We start from the raw sequence: 17,144 nt of genomic DNA on the forward strand, positions 1-17,144 counted from the left end.
ACTTCACTTTGGCTTCATCAGGCACTATCCACACTATAGTGCCTGATGAAGCCAAAGTGGATAGTTTGCGAAACTGTTACACGTTCATAATTTTTATGATAAATGTGTTGTTTTGCTCAATAAGTAGTTGAAATCAAAGACTATTAAAAGCAAAGCTTGTACAGCGTTTCAGCTTTGTTGCTGAATTATTTAAGGAGGTTTCTGTTACGAAGACTTCCTCAGTAGGTGCTGGCGCAGCTAGATTACGTTAGGAATGCAATGCTACAGAGCTGAAGCCTTTATATCGCATTATTTTTAAACCTTCATTCAGCAAGACTGAAATGAACTTTCCAATTCTTCAGGCGGTGATGGACTTGTGTATGCAGTTCGTTTAACTGTTTTTGCATTTAGCGTTCTTAAAATTAAGTACCGTCAAATGGGGCTACTTTGATTAAAAAAAAAAAAAAAAAAAAAAAACATGTTCTTCAATATTTTGTAAACAACATATTGTAAGCCCAATGTTATATTTTTAAAACCATGGCACAAAAGAGTGCTATCACTCTGTTGATAACCATTGTTGTCAGATAATGTCTTCAGCTAGAAAAAAAATGAAATACGAGTGTTCAAAGTAGCCCCATAAATGGGGCTACTTTGAATATAATGTTAATTGTTATTATAAAATTCTGCCTATAAGCTCTATGGTATTCTTTGATATTGAGTTTAAAAGAAGCGAGTTTTATGAACATTTTGGTATATATTACATAGTTGTGCGATTTTCCTAACGGTCTACAGAAAATATTTTTAAAATGTACTTACCCAATATTTCTTAAAGGTTGATGTCCATCGTATCACTATTGCAACTTGAATATTTAGAACTTTAAAAGGTCTCCCTTGTAGTAAGAGGTCTGTATGTTCATATGAATCTAACAGAGACGTTTTTAAAGATACGCAAATATTTTTTTCGGTACGATGGATAAGCACCATTTACACTATACAGGATGGTAAGAAACTATTTGTATACGATTGGAACATGCTTGACCTTATTGCAAATTGAGACCTTCAAAAGAGATGCCACCAAACTTAAGAAGCCCTCGATTACTAAGAATGGGCTCTGGTAACATTGGAAGAATGTGTTTTGCACAAACCATATCACTATCTACATTTTCGGGTCAATAGAATGTCATACTGGTACCTGTTTTATCAATGCGCGTAAACTTGACTTTCCAATTGCAGCTCTCTTTGTCTATGACTTGCCCAGTATAATGCCATTTACTTTTCTTTAGAATATACCGTACTATTACCCACGAACTGATTTTTAGACCCACCAAAATCAGCTGTTCATAGTAGCCCCATTTCTTACCTAAAACGACATGTGGTTTTCAAAAATTCACCAAAATTTGAATATAGGATAGACAACAATAGAACCTATTGGAATCGGTAGATAATGGCTGATATTTCATCAGTAACACTGATTTATGCAGTTACTGCTTTAAACCAGAGTTCCAAAGACACAATTTTCTGGTCGACGAAAAAATAAAAAAACATCGCTTCATATTTAATATTTTTCTTCATATATGCTTCTAAGTAAAGCTTACAGATTTGTTATGGTTGAATTCAGAACTACTACTTGTAATATTCAAATGAGCCACAAATGACTTTTCAGGGCATGAAAATTTTGATTGAAACATTTTCCCAGTTTTGTTCAAAGTAGCCCCCATGTTCATAGTAGCCCCATTTGACGGTACTCCCTATTCGAACCACCCTTTGTCAAAATACTCTCTGAAATGTTCGTTCTTTTCACTGGAAGAATGGGTCTATGGAAAGTATTCGAACCCTTTCTGAATCGGGAGTCACTATTCATCTCAGCGATCCCGAAAATTATGGATTGGACTCTTAATATGTGTCGTTTTCGATTATTTTTACATGTCACAACCTTCTCTCTTTATCCCTCCGATGAGAGATGAATTGGACACTGATACCGGTCGTTTTCGATTATTTTTAACGTTACCTCTTCTCTCTTGTCGATCCCCCATCCTCTCCTACCAAAATGCACTAAAAATCGCCAGGGCTATAGGTTACACTAGGGTTCCCACGTACCAAAAATGCGAGCGGTCCCGGGTTTGATTCCCGGTGACGACACTCGGTCGAAAATTGTAAAACGCTTTTTCAGGCCAGCCACTCTGAGTGAGGTTTTCCAGGGTTTTCCTCATTCACACCAGGCGAATGCCGGGGTGGTACCTAAGTAATAGGTCCCGAATCCTTTCTTGCTTCTCTTTCCCCGGATAGTGTACTCTCCGAGGGACTTCATCCCTCAAACGTGACGGGCTAATTGGCCATAGATACAGAAATCTAAGATCCTAATCCGTACCAAAAATGATCAAAATCGGTTCAAATGGTCTAGAGCGAGAAGATTATAACATTCTGTTTTATTTATCAAGATGTAACTATTACTATTACAATTTGACGCCTCACCTAGCAGATATTTCAGTGCGTCCAAGAAGACATGAGGTTTTCGAAGTTAATAGCAGGATAAAACTAATGCTCGAGGTACTTGACGGTGTTTTAAAATAAATTGTTCTAGTGTTAAGGAAATAGCATTTTAATTGTATCTGTATTTTAGGGTGCCGATATTAACTGTCACTTAAAAGGTAGGGAAACGAATACTGTATACCTAATCTCGATTGACAAAGTATTTTTTGCACTACTATTTGCCTGGTGAGTCCGTTATTTTTTAATTTTTTTTTTAATTGTTTTTATTACTGTTTGTTCTATTTTTATTCTCCATGAACAATTCAACGAAAGTTTGAAGTGAATCAGAATTTCAAGAAAGAAACAAAAAAAGCATTATTCATTTTAAAATGACTAAAGTATCAAATCTTACATCTTTGTGTAAAATTAATATATATTACTTCAGAGCTTCTGTCACGTATTCAATGTAGCACTAGCACTCATGATTTTCACATCTATTATTTGCTTAATAATTAACATAGTGTATATTTGCTTATTTTCTACTATGATATGAAGACTTCTAATAATTGCCAGTTGTATTTTCAGTATTTGAACGATTTGCGAAAAGCTTTACCGCCTCGTGATTTTTTTTTTTTTTTTTTTTTTTAAGGTACAGTTTTACCAATATTTTCCACCGTAAGATGGAAGTATGAAATAAACTTCTATAGGTTTCAGTTTCAAAAGAGATTTTATTCGAGTTACAGGTTATTCTAGGCTGAAAAATCCCTCAACATGTCATAAATACTAGTAGCGTAGCTGAAAAAGTTACACTGAGTTAGACGCAAGAGATGGTTTGAAACAGTATGCGTTATAATTTATACAGGAAAATAAGGTAAAATGGATGTCTTTTTAAATATTACATATTCATCATATAGCATCCATCAGTAAATATTGCATATGCATTTTAAGTTTCTAACCTCACGTTGAACGGTAATCTCAGTGCTGAATTAATCAGAATTCCCAAACCAAGTTCTGGATAAAAGAAATAAATGTGTCTGGAGCCTATTCCATAGAGAGTTAGTTTTAAGTGAATAGGATATCTTTAGAAGGGGAGAAAAACCTCAAAATCAAATAACTACACTTGAATTTATTTGTAATAAGAGAAAATTGTACAACAGGTTCGCGTGATCCCGGGTTCGATTCTCGGTAGAAGTACAGTTGAAGGACCAAAGTGGTTCGGATTCCATTATAATCAGTAGGTCCACGTCTCTTTAGCGTAACAGGCATAACTATAGGACGTTAAACTAAGTCAAATCAAACCAATTCAATAACAGGAAGAGGAATGGATATATATATACACAGTGGCGGATCTAGGATATAATCAAGGGAGGGGCTAAACCATAGTTTGCCGCTTTATCCAGTGTACACCTGAGGGTCATGGGGGGGGCTGTAGCCCCCCTTGGATCCGCCCTTATATATATATATATATATATATATATATATATATATATATATATATATTATTGTTTGTTTGTTTGATTTTTGAGAAGTACTTGGTGAATATCCTTTTCTTACCTTCCTATTTGAATAGAAGATCAAGTTTCCCTAATTCCATATAACGGAATCTTAGAGGAAAATGTTTGTTTATAGCTTAAGAAATTGAAAATGAAATGAAATGAAATCTTTGAGTTTTACGTCCCACTATTATACCGGATAGGCTAAAAGAGATGTTGATTATGAAATAATGAATGACGTGGTGTAATGAAGAAAGTGGGAGGAAACGGGAAAACCCATGCACATGGTGTTTGTCCACCACAAAGTTCACTTTGTGCGAGCTGGAATCGAACCAGGGACCTCAAGCACACCAGAGGTGAACGCTCTACCACTTAGCCACCGTGGTCCACGTAAGAAATTGAAATAGTAACCATTCTGACCATATTAAATGTTTTGAATTTATTTAAAAGAAATTATGTTTTTATGTTCTCTTTGCAGATCGATGAGGATTTGAAGCCAGAAAATGCGGAGAAATTGTTGAACCAGGAAGTTGACCTCGATAAACCAGGATGTGGGCAATATTACTGTCTCCACTGTGCGTAAGTATTTGCTAGAAATGATCATTCTAGCTTCAGCGTAAGTATGTCCAAAGTCCAATCAGCGAAAAAGTTTTCCTGTCTACTGTCGTGTAGGCCACCAAAGAACGAATTTTCATCAAACCTCAATTTCATGATGTAGTTCATGTAGATAAGTAGAATCCATTTTGCTTCAAATGTTCGATCGCTTTACATAATCGTATTTAAATAAAATTGGTCACATTTGAAAGGAAAACTCAAATATTGTTGTGCATGTCAACAATGGACAACAAAGTCAATAATGGATGGAATCAAACACAGTTCACTCATGTTTTCTTTGTGATTAATCAATATGGCTTCATTGTTGGATATTTAGCAGGCAATTACTGTTTCTGTTGGAGGTCACTTGGAAGCTTTTACTTTCTGTACTGTTATGCCGTAATGTGCTAACGTAAATTTATTTCCTTTCGATGTGTTGTTATTAAAGAATAAGTATCAAGGAGTTACGGCAACCTCACAAGAACGAAGTTAATGTATTTTGGAATATCACAGCCGCTGAGGTCGCCTGACTTGACGGTCTATGACTTCTTTTTATGGGGTTACGTAAAGGATTGTGCCTATGTACCCCCATTGCCTCAAAATGCAGGTTCGTATCAGAGCTGTCATCCAGTCTATTTTAGCATATATGTTGGAGCGTGTGTGGCGTGAGTGGAGATATCGTCTTGATGTCTGCATCGCCACTCTTGGGGCCCACATTCAATGTCTATGAGGTATAGTAAACAATGCGACAAACTCCACAGTTTTTCTTTGTGACCAATTTCATTTAAATACCAATTATCCAAAGCAACGTAATATCACTTTAAAGTGTGATAGTACTTTTATGGGCACGCTGTATTTCAACATTTATTAGTGTACTGTTTTCGTTAGACCCGAATAGTTGTAGAATAAGGAGTAAGTTACATACCAATTAAAAATGTACTAGCTGAACCTGCGCTCTGTACACAGCCCATCATTCGCATATGAACATAAATCTCCTTCTCATTCCTCATAACATCTGTATATATGTCCCTTTACAGACACAAGTGAAAGACGTATTGATTTAAAAAAGAAAGCCAAGGGGTATCATAAAGGGAAGACTTTTTCGATTATTTTTTTCTCAATATCGCGCACCGTTTGCAAGATTTGAGCCTACTTCCGGTTGGAATTTCTAATTCGTATATGACCAATGTTTTCTTTCTTCTTGCATGCAGTATGTAATAAGCAAATACATTACATACACAATTAATTATAATGTCAGTTATATATGGTGTTCATTGAGCAAAACACTCAAAAAATAAATAAAGTTTCATCTTAGACTGGAGAAATGGTTATCCTTCCTTTTTCATTATTATTTGGCCATGAAACAAACGCCTGAGACACATACGACCCCTATATACAACAATGTGGTGTTGGAATGTATAATGCGTAGGATGTGGTGCTTTTTTTTTTTTAATTTTAACACTTCCAATGTCTCCGTAAAAATGTAATAAAAAAATAGTGGCCATGTTTTTAAAATATTGAATTAGAACTGGACAATCTACGCAAAAATTTGCAATCGATCAGTGAAAACGTCATCTTTCTAGAGCCTGTAGTTTCCGATATCTCACTGTCGAAAGGATTTGCCACAAACATATAAACGTCCAGAAACGTATAGTTTAAAAAACTCCAGAGATGGCAGCACAATTCATTTGCATTTATTTCGGAGAAGGCTTATTAAAATGCAAAGGCTTTGAACAATAATTTTAAAGGATAAACTTTGTGAAAAATTTTTCTTTAAGTAGTTTATTTAAAGTACACCTTTCTAAAAATATTTATCTTTGTTATAAACGTGAAATCACAAATAACCGTAAATCAAAGGTTTGAAAGCTAAAGTTATAGGTTGGAGCTCGGTCGCTCTAAATTGCTATTGTAGCACTTTAATAGATAGATTGTTAATTAATGATTAACATTTAGTATTGTCAAAAGAAAGAAAATAATAAATTTGTTTAACGTCCCACGATTATATCCTCTGAACTAAAGGAGGCTGATGATTAATGAAAGTGAATGATTATGAAGCTAAATTTTTGTGCTCTTCCACTGGGAATCGATCACGCGACCACGCGCACAAAAGGTACACTAGCCTGTACATCTGCGGGGAGGGCTCAATATTTTCAGTCTCTTGTGATTTCCCACAAATATGGCAGTAATAAGTTAGTTTATACTCAAATGGCATTTCCAGGTAATAGGCAAACGTGAAACAGATCACCTTTTTATTTAACTCACAGAAATGAGTATCAGATGATCTATTACGAAAAATTATTAGAAGATGGTAAACGGTAGTGAATCGGCTGATGGACATAACATACGTAATATGCATTTAGCAACATTGAATCTCCAAGGTATTTACAAAATGACTTCACACTGTTCTAGGATCCTCTTAAAGAAGAATTTGTGAAATTAATAAAATCACTGTACCGTAGCGTACTTGTATTTTATTTAATCTTCAGTCATTTCGATGTCACAGTGACATCGTTTTCTAGAAGTGTTCCTTCAACTACTTGTTGAATTGCAGAAATTTTACATTTTTGATCTTGTGTTTGAACCTCTTCCAACTGAAATGCTATTTCTTAATACTTAAACAAAAACAGAGTGTTCGAACAAACTAAAGACAACTTAAATTAATGTTAAAGCACTAATTCTTGCGGTATGAAGACCTACCTTACTTTGAAATATCACAGTAACATGTAAAGAAGGACCACAATACCAGAATTTCAATGAGAAGGGGCCTCACCCATACGCAAACATGCATGCATATATATATATATATATAAAGAATCCCGGGCACCAACTAGCCTAGGTCAAAAGATAATTTTTCGACTACCTTCGCTACATATGTCAGAAATACGGTGTTGTAAACCAATACACTGAGCACGCGTCCATTATTTTCAGTTTTCTGTAGTTGCACGGTATTGCAATACTAATTAAATCAGCTAACAGACAGGAGGAAGTACTAACTAAATGCACGGTATTGAAATACTAATGAAATCAGCTAACAGATAGGAGGAAGTACTAACTAAATGCACGGTATTGAAATACTAATGAAATCAGCTAACAGATAGGAGGAAGTACTAACTAAATGCACGGTATTGAAATACTAATGAAATCAGGTAACAGGTAGAAGGAAGTACTAAACTAAACTTTCTGTCTCTACAGCGCATAAATTGCTAGGTCTTCGTTCAATTGTAATGCATGTCAGTGCGTTGCATCCCATGTTCTATTCTTTCTGTCTTTCTGGACCAGAATTCAGTACATATTAAGTCTCATTGCTCGGGACTTTTAGTCCTCCCATCAGGAACCGTGCAACTGAAGTCACGCGCATTAATAATTCGGCTAGGCAGAAAGTAGGATTAATAAGGCGAGGTGAACCGAACTCAGGTGCTGTCGGCGTGCAAAGCTGGGGTGGAGCTGTGTGCTGTATGTGCAAAGCATCTGTTACCAAGTTGAGCCTGTCCGTTCCGCAATCCGGACACCTAACATAGCAGTTTTTTGTCCTTAGACGATGGGCTACTTGCCCATCAACTTTCGTTGAGATCGGCCTGTGAATGAATAAAGTAACACATACCAGCCGAGCTGAGCCTCTTCCTAACGGAGCTTGGTCACCAAGTGTAGTAATCTTCATTTTTAGATGATGACCTACTTATCCATCAAATTTCATGTAGATCTGGCCAATAGTTACGTAGAAATAAAATACTATACACAAGTCGAGCCGAACCTGTCCCTGGCCAAGCTCGGCTTCCAATTTCGGTCCGGCTAAAAGTTACCTAGAAATAAAGTAACGTATATACCTGGAATAAAACTATAAGCTTCGATATGCTTACGCGGAAGCTAGAAACGAAACTTAATCATTTAATTTATTTTTAAATATTTTTTATTCGCATCCGCAGATAATGAATTTTGAATTATATACTATCGAGATGGTGATGGTGAAGATGATTACTGCCTATAATTAATTTCCTAAATTCTTGTGCAGTGTTAAATATAGAACTTCTCGAAACTGTTTTCAACATGTCTGTACAATATTTCTTTTTGTGAAAAATTATTAAAAAAGACCTTCGTAACACCGGGATTGCAAATGGAACGTAGAGCATGTAAGCAAATCATTTTTGATATCATTGTGCTAAGGTAGGGGCTTGAACCGGATCAGCCCCAGTGGCTACGCCACTAATTCCAGTTGGAAGACAAAGACACAAGATGAAAAATGTAAGATTTCAGCAACTCAACAAGTAATTCAAGATGCACGTCTGGAAAAAGGTGTCAGCGTGATTTGCAAATGGTCGACGGTTAAACAAAACACAAACACAGTAAGGTACGTGTTTTTAATAATCTACATAACAGCGTGTTATACGTAAAATGAAAACGTTAGTTTATTATAAGAATTTGTGAATTTTAATACCTGTAAATAGACATTGAAAACAAATTATCGACCAGGTAATAGAGTACACTATTCAGTCATAAATAAATACAATACTTGCAGTGTGGTATATATATATATACATTAATCGGCCCATGCCATTGTATATAATTTACTTACTGTTATCCATACAAGTTTAATTTCTTATTTGTTTTAAATTTCTTTCCACTCATATATTGAACTCGGAATAGACTGAAGCAAATAAACTCATCTTAGTAAACTAAAATATCATACTTGATCAATGCAGGGTTGTATACCTACTTTTGGGCCACTCCGTGTATATATATATAGTGTTTCAAAACAACACCGACAAAGTTTGGGAGGTGATTCCTGTCAGTAAAATAAGACAAAAAGTATAGAACAAGCTGGGTGCACAGATGCTTCCCTTCGGAATTATAGGCTGCCGAAAACATGAAAAAATGAACTTTAAATTTCCATAGCTCCAATACTATGGGACCTACCGTAGTCGGGTCAAGACTTCACTTAGGAACTAATATGTGTGTTATCCAAAAATACATGTTTCAGAATCCTGAGGTACTCTCACAACAATTTTTATAGATGGAGGTTGGCTACGGGCATATAACTTGAAGTTCTCACGAAGTACGTCTTTAAAAATTGCTGCGGAAGTACATAAGATTGAATGTGAGTGTCAAGATTCGTATGTGTATATATATATATATATATATATATATATATGGCATGACCAAACGAAACATTGAAGTAACATGTAAAAGACACTAAGTACGGTACTGTTTCAGTGTCGTGTACTTTTCCAAACGTATGTCACTTCTAAACATAACATTGAAGAGTTTTAAGTTTTACATACGACTTATTCACTTACTGAAAGCAGTTTATTCGAAGCTTTTCTTATACAAAACACGAAACAAAGGAGGACTATATATGGATATAAAGGCAATTCAGATAGGGAATAGGATGCCGTATTTACTAATTTCATCAGTATAATGAACAGTTAGTTTATATTTTTTCATTTTCACAAATTTATATTTCGCCCGAGCGGACTCAGTGGTAAGAGCCCTCACTTACGATGCATGTATTTCTGGTGCAATCCCAGCTCACGCTGAGTCGGCTTTGTGGTGAACAAGTATCGTGTATATCGATTTTTTCGGGATCCTTCTGTTTCCTTCCACTTTCCTTCATCATCATCACTGGGATCTCCTTTAGTGTTGAAGCACAACTGTGAGATATGAAACCAAATAACTGAATATGCAGAATATTCCGGGACAAACTTCGCATACGTGTTCAATACATCAACACACACACACACTCACAGATACACACAAAAAATGACGGCTTTGGTCGGGAACGCCTGATTACGGAGATGCGGGAAATTTAAGGTAATCAGTGGAATTGGTTGTAGAGTTGCTACACTGAATAAAAGAACGGCCAAACTTCGCATACGTGTTTACAACCTCAATACAAGAAAAACACCTAATTGAGGAGATGGGCCCGATTTGAAATAATTAGTGGAAGTGGTCGTAGACTAGTTATCCTAAATAGGCTTCACCTCTTGTCATTAGGCGTCGCATATAAGCTTTTAGTTGTACTTCTTAATATGGCCACACCATCAACGAGGAGAAGTTGTCATTTTACTAATATTCATAACATACAGTTAATCAAATTTATTTTAGTGTATATTGAGTGTAGTTTCATCAAAAAACCTTGTAATGATTTATCTGTTTCAGAGACAACTAGCTGAAATATTTGTTCTCCTTACGGGAAGATTAGGTTTATGGGAAACACTTCAATGATGTAATTGAAACACAGCTCAAACCATCATGATCATCAGTGGCGTATTTAGGGGGGTGGCTTCCGGGCTTAAGCCCCCCCCCCCCCCCGAAATCCTACTTACTATAGTAAAGTATATGAAATATCTTGCATAATTTTCACATTTTCAGACAAAGCCCTCCCGCGAAACCAAATCGTAAATACGCCACTGAAGGTATTCTCCATTATTGGCAGGTCACGTGCCGCAACTGAGAAGCTTCCATGCTCTATGGTCTTCCGCTGACATCTTCGTCTTCACGTACGATTTTTCTATTTTCATATCGTCAGTTAATTGTAGTCTCCTTCGCCCTCTCCCTTTCTTTCCTGCCACAATATCCTCTAACACATCCCTCATGATAGAGTTTCATATTAGCCAATGTCTCAATTAGTTTTCTTCCTCTAGTGAATAATATCTAAAATCGTTCTTTTATCCCTCACCATTTTAAACACCCTCTCACTCGTTTTCCGTTCGACACAACTAATTCTCTCCATTCTTCTTCACACCCACATTCCGAAAACTTCCAGTCGTGTTTCATCAGTTTTGTGTAACGTCCCATGTTTCTGACCCATACAATACAATACTCCACACGAAGCATTTTATAAGTCTTTTTCTCAACTCTTTATTCAAAGTCCAACAATATAGTACTTTCTTCCTCCTAAAGGCTTCTTTCACCATTCCTATCCGTCCTTTTATTTCACGTTCATACTTCATATCATCACTAATAATACTCCCAGGTATCGAAAACTAGTTACCTGTTCTATTTTCTCCCTCCTACTTTCATATTTGACACCGCTCTCTTCGTTCCAATCACCATGGCTTTCGTCTTTCTAACATTTATTTTCACCCTATATTCTTCACAGTGCTAATTATATTTAAAAATTCATGTGAAATATTTAAACACCTTGTTTTCAGCCTTACAGGGTTTCTACAGACCTGGAAAGTCAGCGAAGTTTATTACTGTGTTGGCGAGGTTATATCATCCAAGATATTCTTTAAAAGTCTGCTTTGCTATATTAAGCGTGGTTTGTGTTTCTTTAGTGATATGTATCATTTTTCCTTGTAAATGCATATATAAATAAAAAAGTAATAATAGGTTGTTATCACAACAAAGTAAAACACTATTGGGATTCGCATGAATTTCCAAATATGTCAATAATTACTTTCTTTTGTAAATACAATGCATTACACTTTCCCAACATTCTGCTATTTTTAATCCATATGGTAAACATAAACTTGAAGTAAGGCTAACAATAATTATTCCCCGGTTCACTGTACTCTGTAAGAGTAAAATTATGTACAAGGTTGCAATCTATACATACATAAACTTGACAAACAATTGGAAAAATCAAACATTTATATGGTGCGTAACAGGAGTTACAATCTCTGAAGTTTCACAAAAGCACCCTCGTTCAGTTTCAAAATATAAGTTTTGGATCGCTTGGAAAAGAAATTCTGTATTATGCATTCATTAGACCGTATTTCAATCAAAAAGGTGCGGATGGATGTAAATGGAAAACTACATTTTAAATCTAAGCTATTTTTTAACCTGTGTTCATACGAGGGAGAATCAGAAACAGGTTACAAGGCCGATATTTCTAGAGCTTCGTCATGTTATAGAGGACTGAGGAGTATGCGATAATTTTAATACACAGAGGTGGCAACTGTTTCAGCCACCCGCCACCTACGTCGCTAGTTGCAGGTAAAAACAAATGGTGACTCATTTGGAAAACGTGTCGCGAAGAAGTCGGCTCAATTTTTCGATTTCTGTGGGCGGAACATGTACCCGCGGCCGAAATTCGCCGGCAGCTGGTAGAGGTGTACGGAGAGACTGTAATGTCTTGTCAGCAGTCGCAGAATGGTGTCAAAAGTTTGGGGCTGGTAGAGAAAACGTCACCGACAAGGAGCACAGTGGCCGATCACCACGCTGTTGAAGCAGTTTCGCTGGGACATGATCGACCACTCTCTCTATAGCCCGGACCTCGCCCCAAGCGACTTTGACGTGTTCCCGCACTTGAAGGAAGGAGCACCTGGGAGACCGTCGCTTCGCTTCAGATGTGACGACGCGTAAGATTTATAATGAAACACGCCGAAGGTGCCGGGTCAAAAACTCACACAAAATAATTTAAAGGTTTTATACTTAAGAGCGTTGTACACTAAAGAGACGAGCAAATACGATAATCGACCAAAAAAAAAAAAAAAAAAAAAAACGTCGTAGTTCTGCCAATCATATAACTAAAATTCCGTTTTTATTACTCAAGATATAGTATTTTAATGATCACTTTAGCTCAGAAAGTTCAAACATTACACAGTCTTTCACAATAGCACGGAAAGTAAAACAAGTTCTCCAAATGTTCTATTCATTTTAGATCTATTAGAGAACATTCGCATTCTACCATTCCCGATTTAACATCAGAATGTTCATTTTCTTTTTTCAGAAATTAAATTGAACAAAATATATTGTATATGTACAGTTCATATTAGCATACCATAACTAGAACAAAAAATATAGAATAACAGGCACCACATGTGACTTTGAAATCTTCCAGAAAATACGATACAGTTGTGTTAAATAGACAAATCCTTATATCGACGCATAATTTCTTAGATTGCTATAAACTTTTCCAATATAAATCACCACTACACAATTTATAGCTTGCCTACCATTTTAAACACGTACAAATTCTTATTAACATTCAGAAACCAACTCTCTTATCGGAGGCCACTTAAACAAGTAGTATTATAAATGCACCTATTTTGACTTCTATTCAGGTACGTTACCTGAGTCTCCTTCAGAATACTAATCGCTTCCCAGCCACCTGTCTCCACCCACGAAGCGTTCATAGTTGGTTATCTAAGTCTTCGCTTAACTTTCGTGGCGCTAGCAGTAACTTATTTTGTTCTTCTTTTTTTCTTAAGGTAATATGACTTTTCTCACAACATATTACACAGACGAGGAAGTGAAACACTTCGTGACAACGTGGCTGAACACGCAAGGATAGGATTTTTAATAGAAGGAAATTTAGAAACTCATCCCAGGATGCGATAAGTGCCTCTGCCAATATAAAGACTATCGGTTGGTTGTATTGGTTGTATGAAATAATATCTGGTGTAGTAAAAAGTAATCCATTATTTTGCCAATAGATGGTTTCAGTGATCTGTATCTCGCGTTGTATAAGTCCGATCGGGTTCAACGAGATGGCGTTCAAACGATGAGATTGCGTACTACAAACACTGTTCAGATAGTTGTGATGAGTTGACTCATTGTTGTGTGAACGCGAGTCGAAATGGACACTAGCAAAGAGAAAATACGCTATATTTTAGTTTTTCTTCGATAAAGGTGAAAACGCAAGCCAGGCGGCTGCAAATGTGAATAGTGTTTATGGTCCTGATACTGTAACAGCCAATCACGCGCAATTTTGGTTTCGTCGATTCCGTTCCGGTAATTTTGACGTCAAAGATGCACCACGCACTGGAAAGCCAAGTGTCGACAATGTCGATAAAATCATGGACATTGTCGCGTCCGACCGTCATGTAAGCACTGTGTCGATTGCCGAGGAGCTAAACATTGCACAAAAAACCGTGTGGAACCATTTGCATAAGGCTGGATACAAAAAGAAGCTTGATGTATGAGTGACACACGAGTTAACGAAAAAAAAAAAAACTCATGGACCGAATTTCCATCTGCGAATCGGTGCTGAATCGCAACAAAATCGACCCATTTCTGAAGCGGTTGGTGACTGGCGATGAAAAGTAAATCACTTACGACAACGTCACGCTAAAACGGTCGTGGTCGAAGCGCGGTGAGCCGGCGCAAACGGTGCCCAAACCAGGATTGACGGCCAGGAAGGTTTTTCTGTGTGTTTGGTGGGGTTGGCAGGGAATTATCTACTATGAGCTGCTCCCCTACGGCCAAACCCTTAACTCGGAATTGTACTGTCAACAATTGGACCGTCTGAAGGCAGCAATCGCCCAGAAGCGGCCAGCTTTGGCCATTAGGAGATGCATTGTGTTCCACCAGGACAACGCCAGGCCACACACATCGATAGTGACTCGCCAGAAGCTCCGGTACTTGGTTGGGAGGTTCTTATGCATCCACCTTATAGTCCGGACCTGGCACCGAGTGGTTAGCATTTGTTCGTGTCCATGGCGAACACGTTTGCTGGTGAAAAAGTCGCTTCAAGAGAGGCTTGTGAAAATCAACTGTTGCAATTTTTTGCCACTAGGGACAAGGGCTTCTATGAGAGAGGCAATATGATATTACCTTCCAAATGGCAACACGTTATCGAACAAAACGGCGCATATGTGACCTAAATCGGATCATTCTAACTATGGTAAGTCAAGCCTTCAATGTCATGCCAAAATAATGGATTACTTTTTACTACACCAGATATATAGACGTTTCCCTGCATGCGTTGTAACCTTACTTTCTGATCCTCCCTCGTATATCCTATGCTGTTGTTGTCATTTCTACGTATGAAGTTCAAATTGAAGGTAAACCTGTTTTGTTTGTATTTCCAGGAGATATTTCATCGATAACCGTGCATTGGAGGATCATTTTAAAACAAAGGTTCATAAGCGGAGAATCAAAGCCCTAGAACTGGAACCGTACAGCATCGAAGAGTCGCTGAAGGCAGCTGGAATGGGAAGCTATGTACCACCAAAGAAGAGAAAAATAGAAACACAGCCTCATAAGAATCTGGACGAGACGAACGAAGACGAAGACGGTGATGTGCAAATGAGCAAAAACTCGTAGTAATAAGAAATAAGTCATTTTCTTTTTTGTAATAATTTGTAATATTTTTTAAAAAAATATTCTTTTGCTTCCAATACAATGTCAATGTACAAAATAAAGCTCTGTAAGTTTTCTTCAGCAATATTAAGTTCATGGAAAAACTCGTGGCATATTTTGCATTGTTGTAAATGTCGGTACGGCTCAGCTCTGTATATAACTGGGGATAGGGCTCAAGGGATGTATTCCATTTTGAAGCCTTACCTTGATTTTGATCAGAGATTCAACGACATAGATGAACTTTCGAGAAATTTGAGTCTGAGGAACATAAACGCTGATCCTCAGAAACTGAAGCTAATGTGGACCCAAAGGCAAGAAACTTATCGAGTGCTCACGGAGAGAGAAGCAATTTTGAACGAGACTACCAAGCAGTTGTGGTATCTATCCAAGAAGGCTGATGCAGAAGCGATGCGACCAGAAATCGAGAGATTAAAGCTTGAAACAAAAAAGCATCGCGACGAGTGTAAGGCGATTCGAAAGAAACTTAATACAATGGATGACGCGGTTGTTGTTGATTTATTACGAATTCTTCCTAATAAGTTGCATCCAGATACGCCAACAGCAGAGCCTGAGGTAATTCAAGAATATAAGACGAAGCCAAGCGCAGTGCAACAGCTAAGTCATATTGAAATTGGGAAGAAATTAGATCTACTTGAAATTACGGACCTTAACCCAAACTACACGTACTTAAAAGGCAAAGCGGCGTTGTGGGAGATGAAGGTTTTGAATAATATAGCGAGATATTTTCGCGAATCGAATTATGTTCAGTTTTCTAATCCAGATTTTGTTCGAAGTGTAGTTGTGGAAGGCTGTTGGATACCTCATACTGTTCCCTGGTTGACCTTTCTGCTTGGATCAACTGACGATGATGTCCCGGTGAACGAGGACGATAGACTACATCTTGTGGGTAGTTCTACGCTGTTTGCGTTTTGTGCTTTTCTGACGAAACAAAGCGTCAAATCGTCGCTGCCTCTCAGACTGTTTAGTGTTGGGAGACAGTACGAGCCGTCTTGTCTTGAACCCAGTCGTCGCAATAGATCTCTTGGTCTGTTTGGGACTACGCAGCACTCTGCTGTTAACGTATTTGTTGCAGCTCCTAACGACTTCCAGAGCATGATGGCCGAATACAATGCAATTCTTTCCGTAGTTGTAGATGTCTATAAGGAGCTGAACCAGCACTTCAGAATAGTGAAATTACCAGCACCTAAGTTGTACCCTAGTGAGAGTTTTCGTGCTTGTATTGAAATGTATTCGTGTTTTGCTAAACGGTATATAGAAGTGGGTAATATTTCTATTTATGATGATTATATTAGTAAGAGACTTATTATGTGTTACGAAACGGACAGTCATAAGCCGCGTGAATTTTTAAAGGTTATATCTGGCACTATTATTTCTGTTCCTGAAGTTTTAGCCTGTATTTTAGAAAATCCAGAAGTTCAGTTTAACTGACAGGTTAGTTGTTTTTGATTATATACAGAGAAATATATAAAAATTAAGGAAAGATGTTTTGTAAGAAAGTAAAAATTGATTGTAATGAACTGTAAAGAGCATAATCACTGAACTTATATATACTAAAAATTTAGA

The 17,144-nt window shown here is 37.1% G+C and overlaps 2 protein-coding genes across 2 annotated transcripts; both read left to right on the plus strand.

Moving 5' to 3' along the window:
• Window positions 1-4,371: 4,371 nt before the first annotated feature.
• LOC145677479 (zinc finger protein 593 homolog) lies at window positions 4,372-15,622 on the plus strand. Its single transcript, XM_081747957.1, has 2 exons — window positions 4,372-4,520; window positions 15,290-15,622. The coding sequence occupies exons 1-2, from the start codon at window positions 4,405-4,407 to the stop codon at window positions 15,522-15,524; spliced, it is 351 nt and encodes a 116-aa protein (XP_081604083.1). The 5' UTR covers window positions 4,372-4,404; the 3' UTR covers window positions 15,525-15,622.
• On the plus strand, window positions 15,603-17,144 carry Slimp (Seryl-tRNA synthetase-like insect mitochondrial protein). The gene has a single exon (XM_081747956.1). It carries the CDS (start codon window positions 15,603-15,605, stop codon window positions 17,007-17,009), a length of 1,407 nt encoding a protein of 468 aa, XP_081604082.1. The 3' UTR covers window positions 17,010-17,144.

This window comes from Thermobia domestica, unplaced genomic scaffold (assembly GCF_964235325.1).
Source record: "Thermobia domestica unplaced genomic scaffold, izTheDome1.hap1.1 HAP1_SCAFFOLD_921, whole genome shotgun sequence".
NCBI classification, from domain to species: domain Eukaryota; kingdom Metazoa; phylum Arthropoda; class Insecta; order Zygentoma; family Lepismatidae; genus Thermobia; species Thermobia domestica.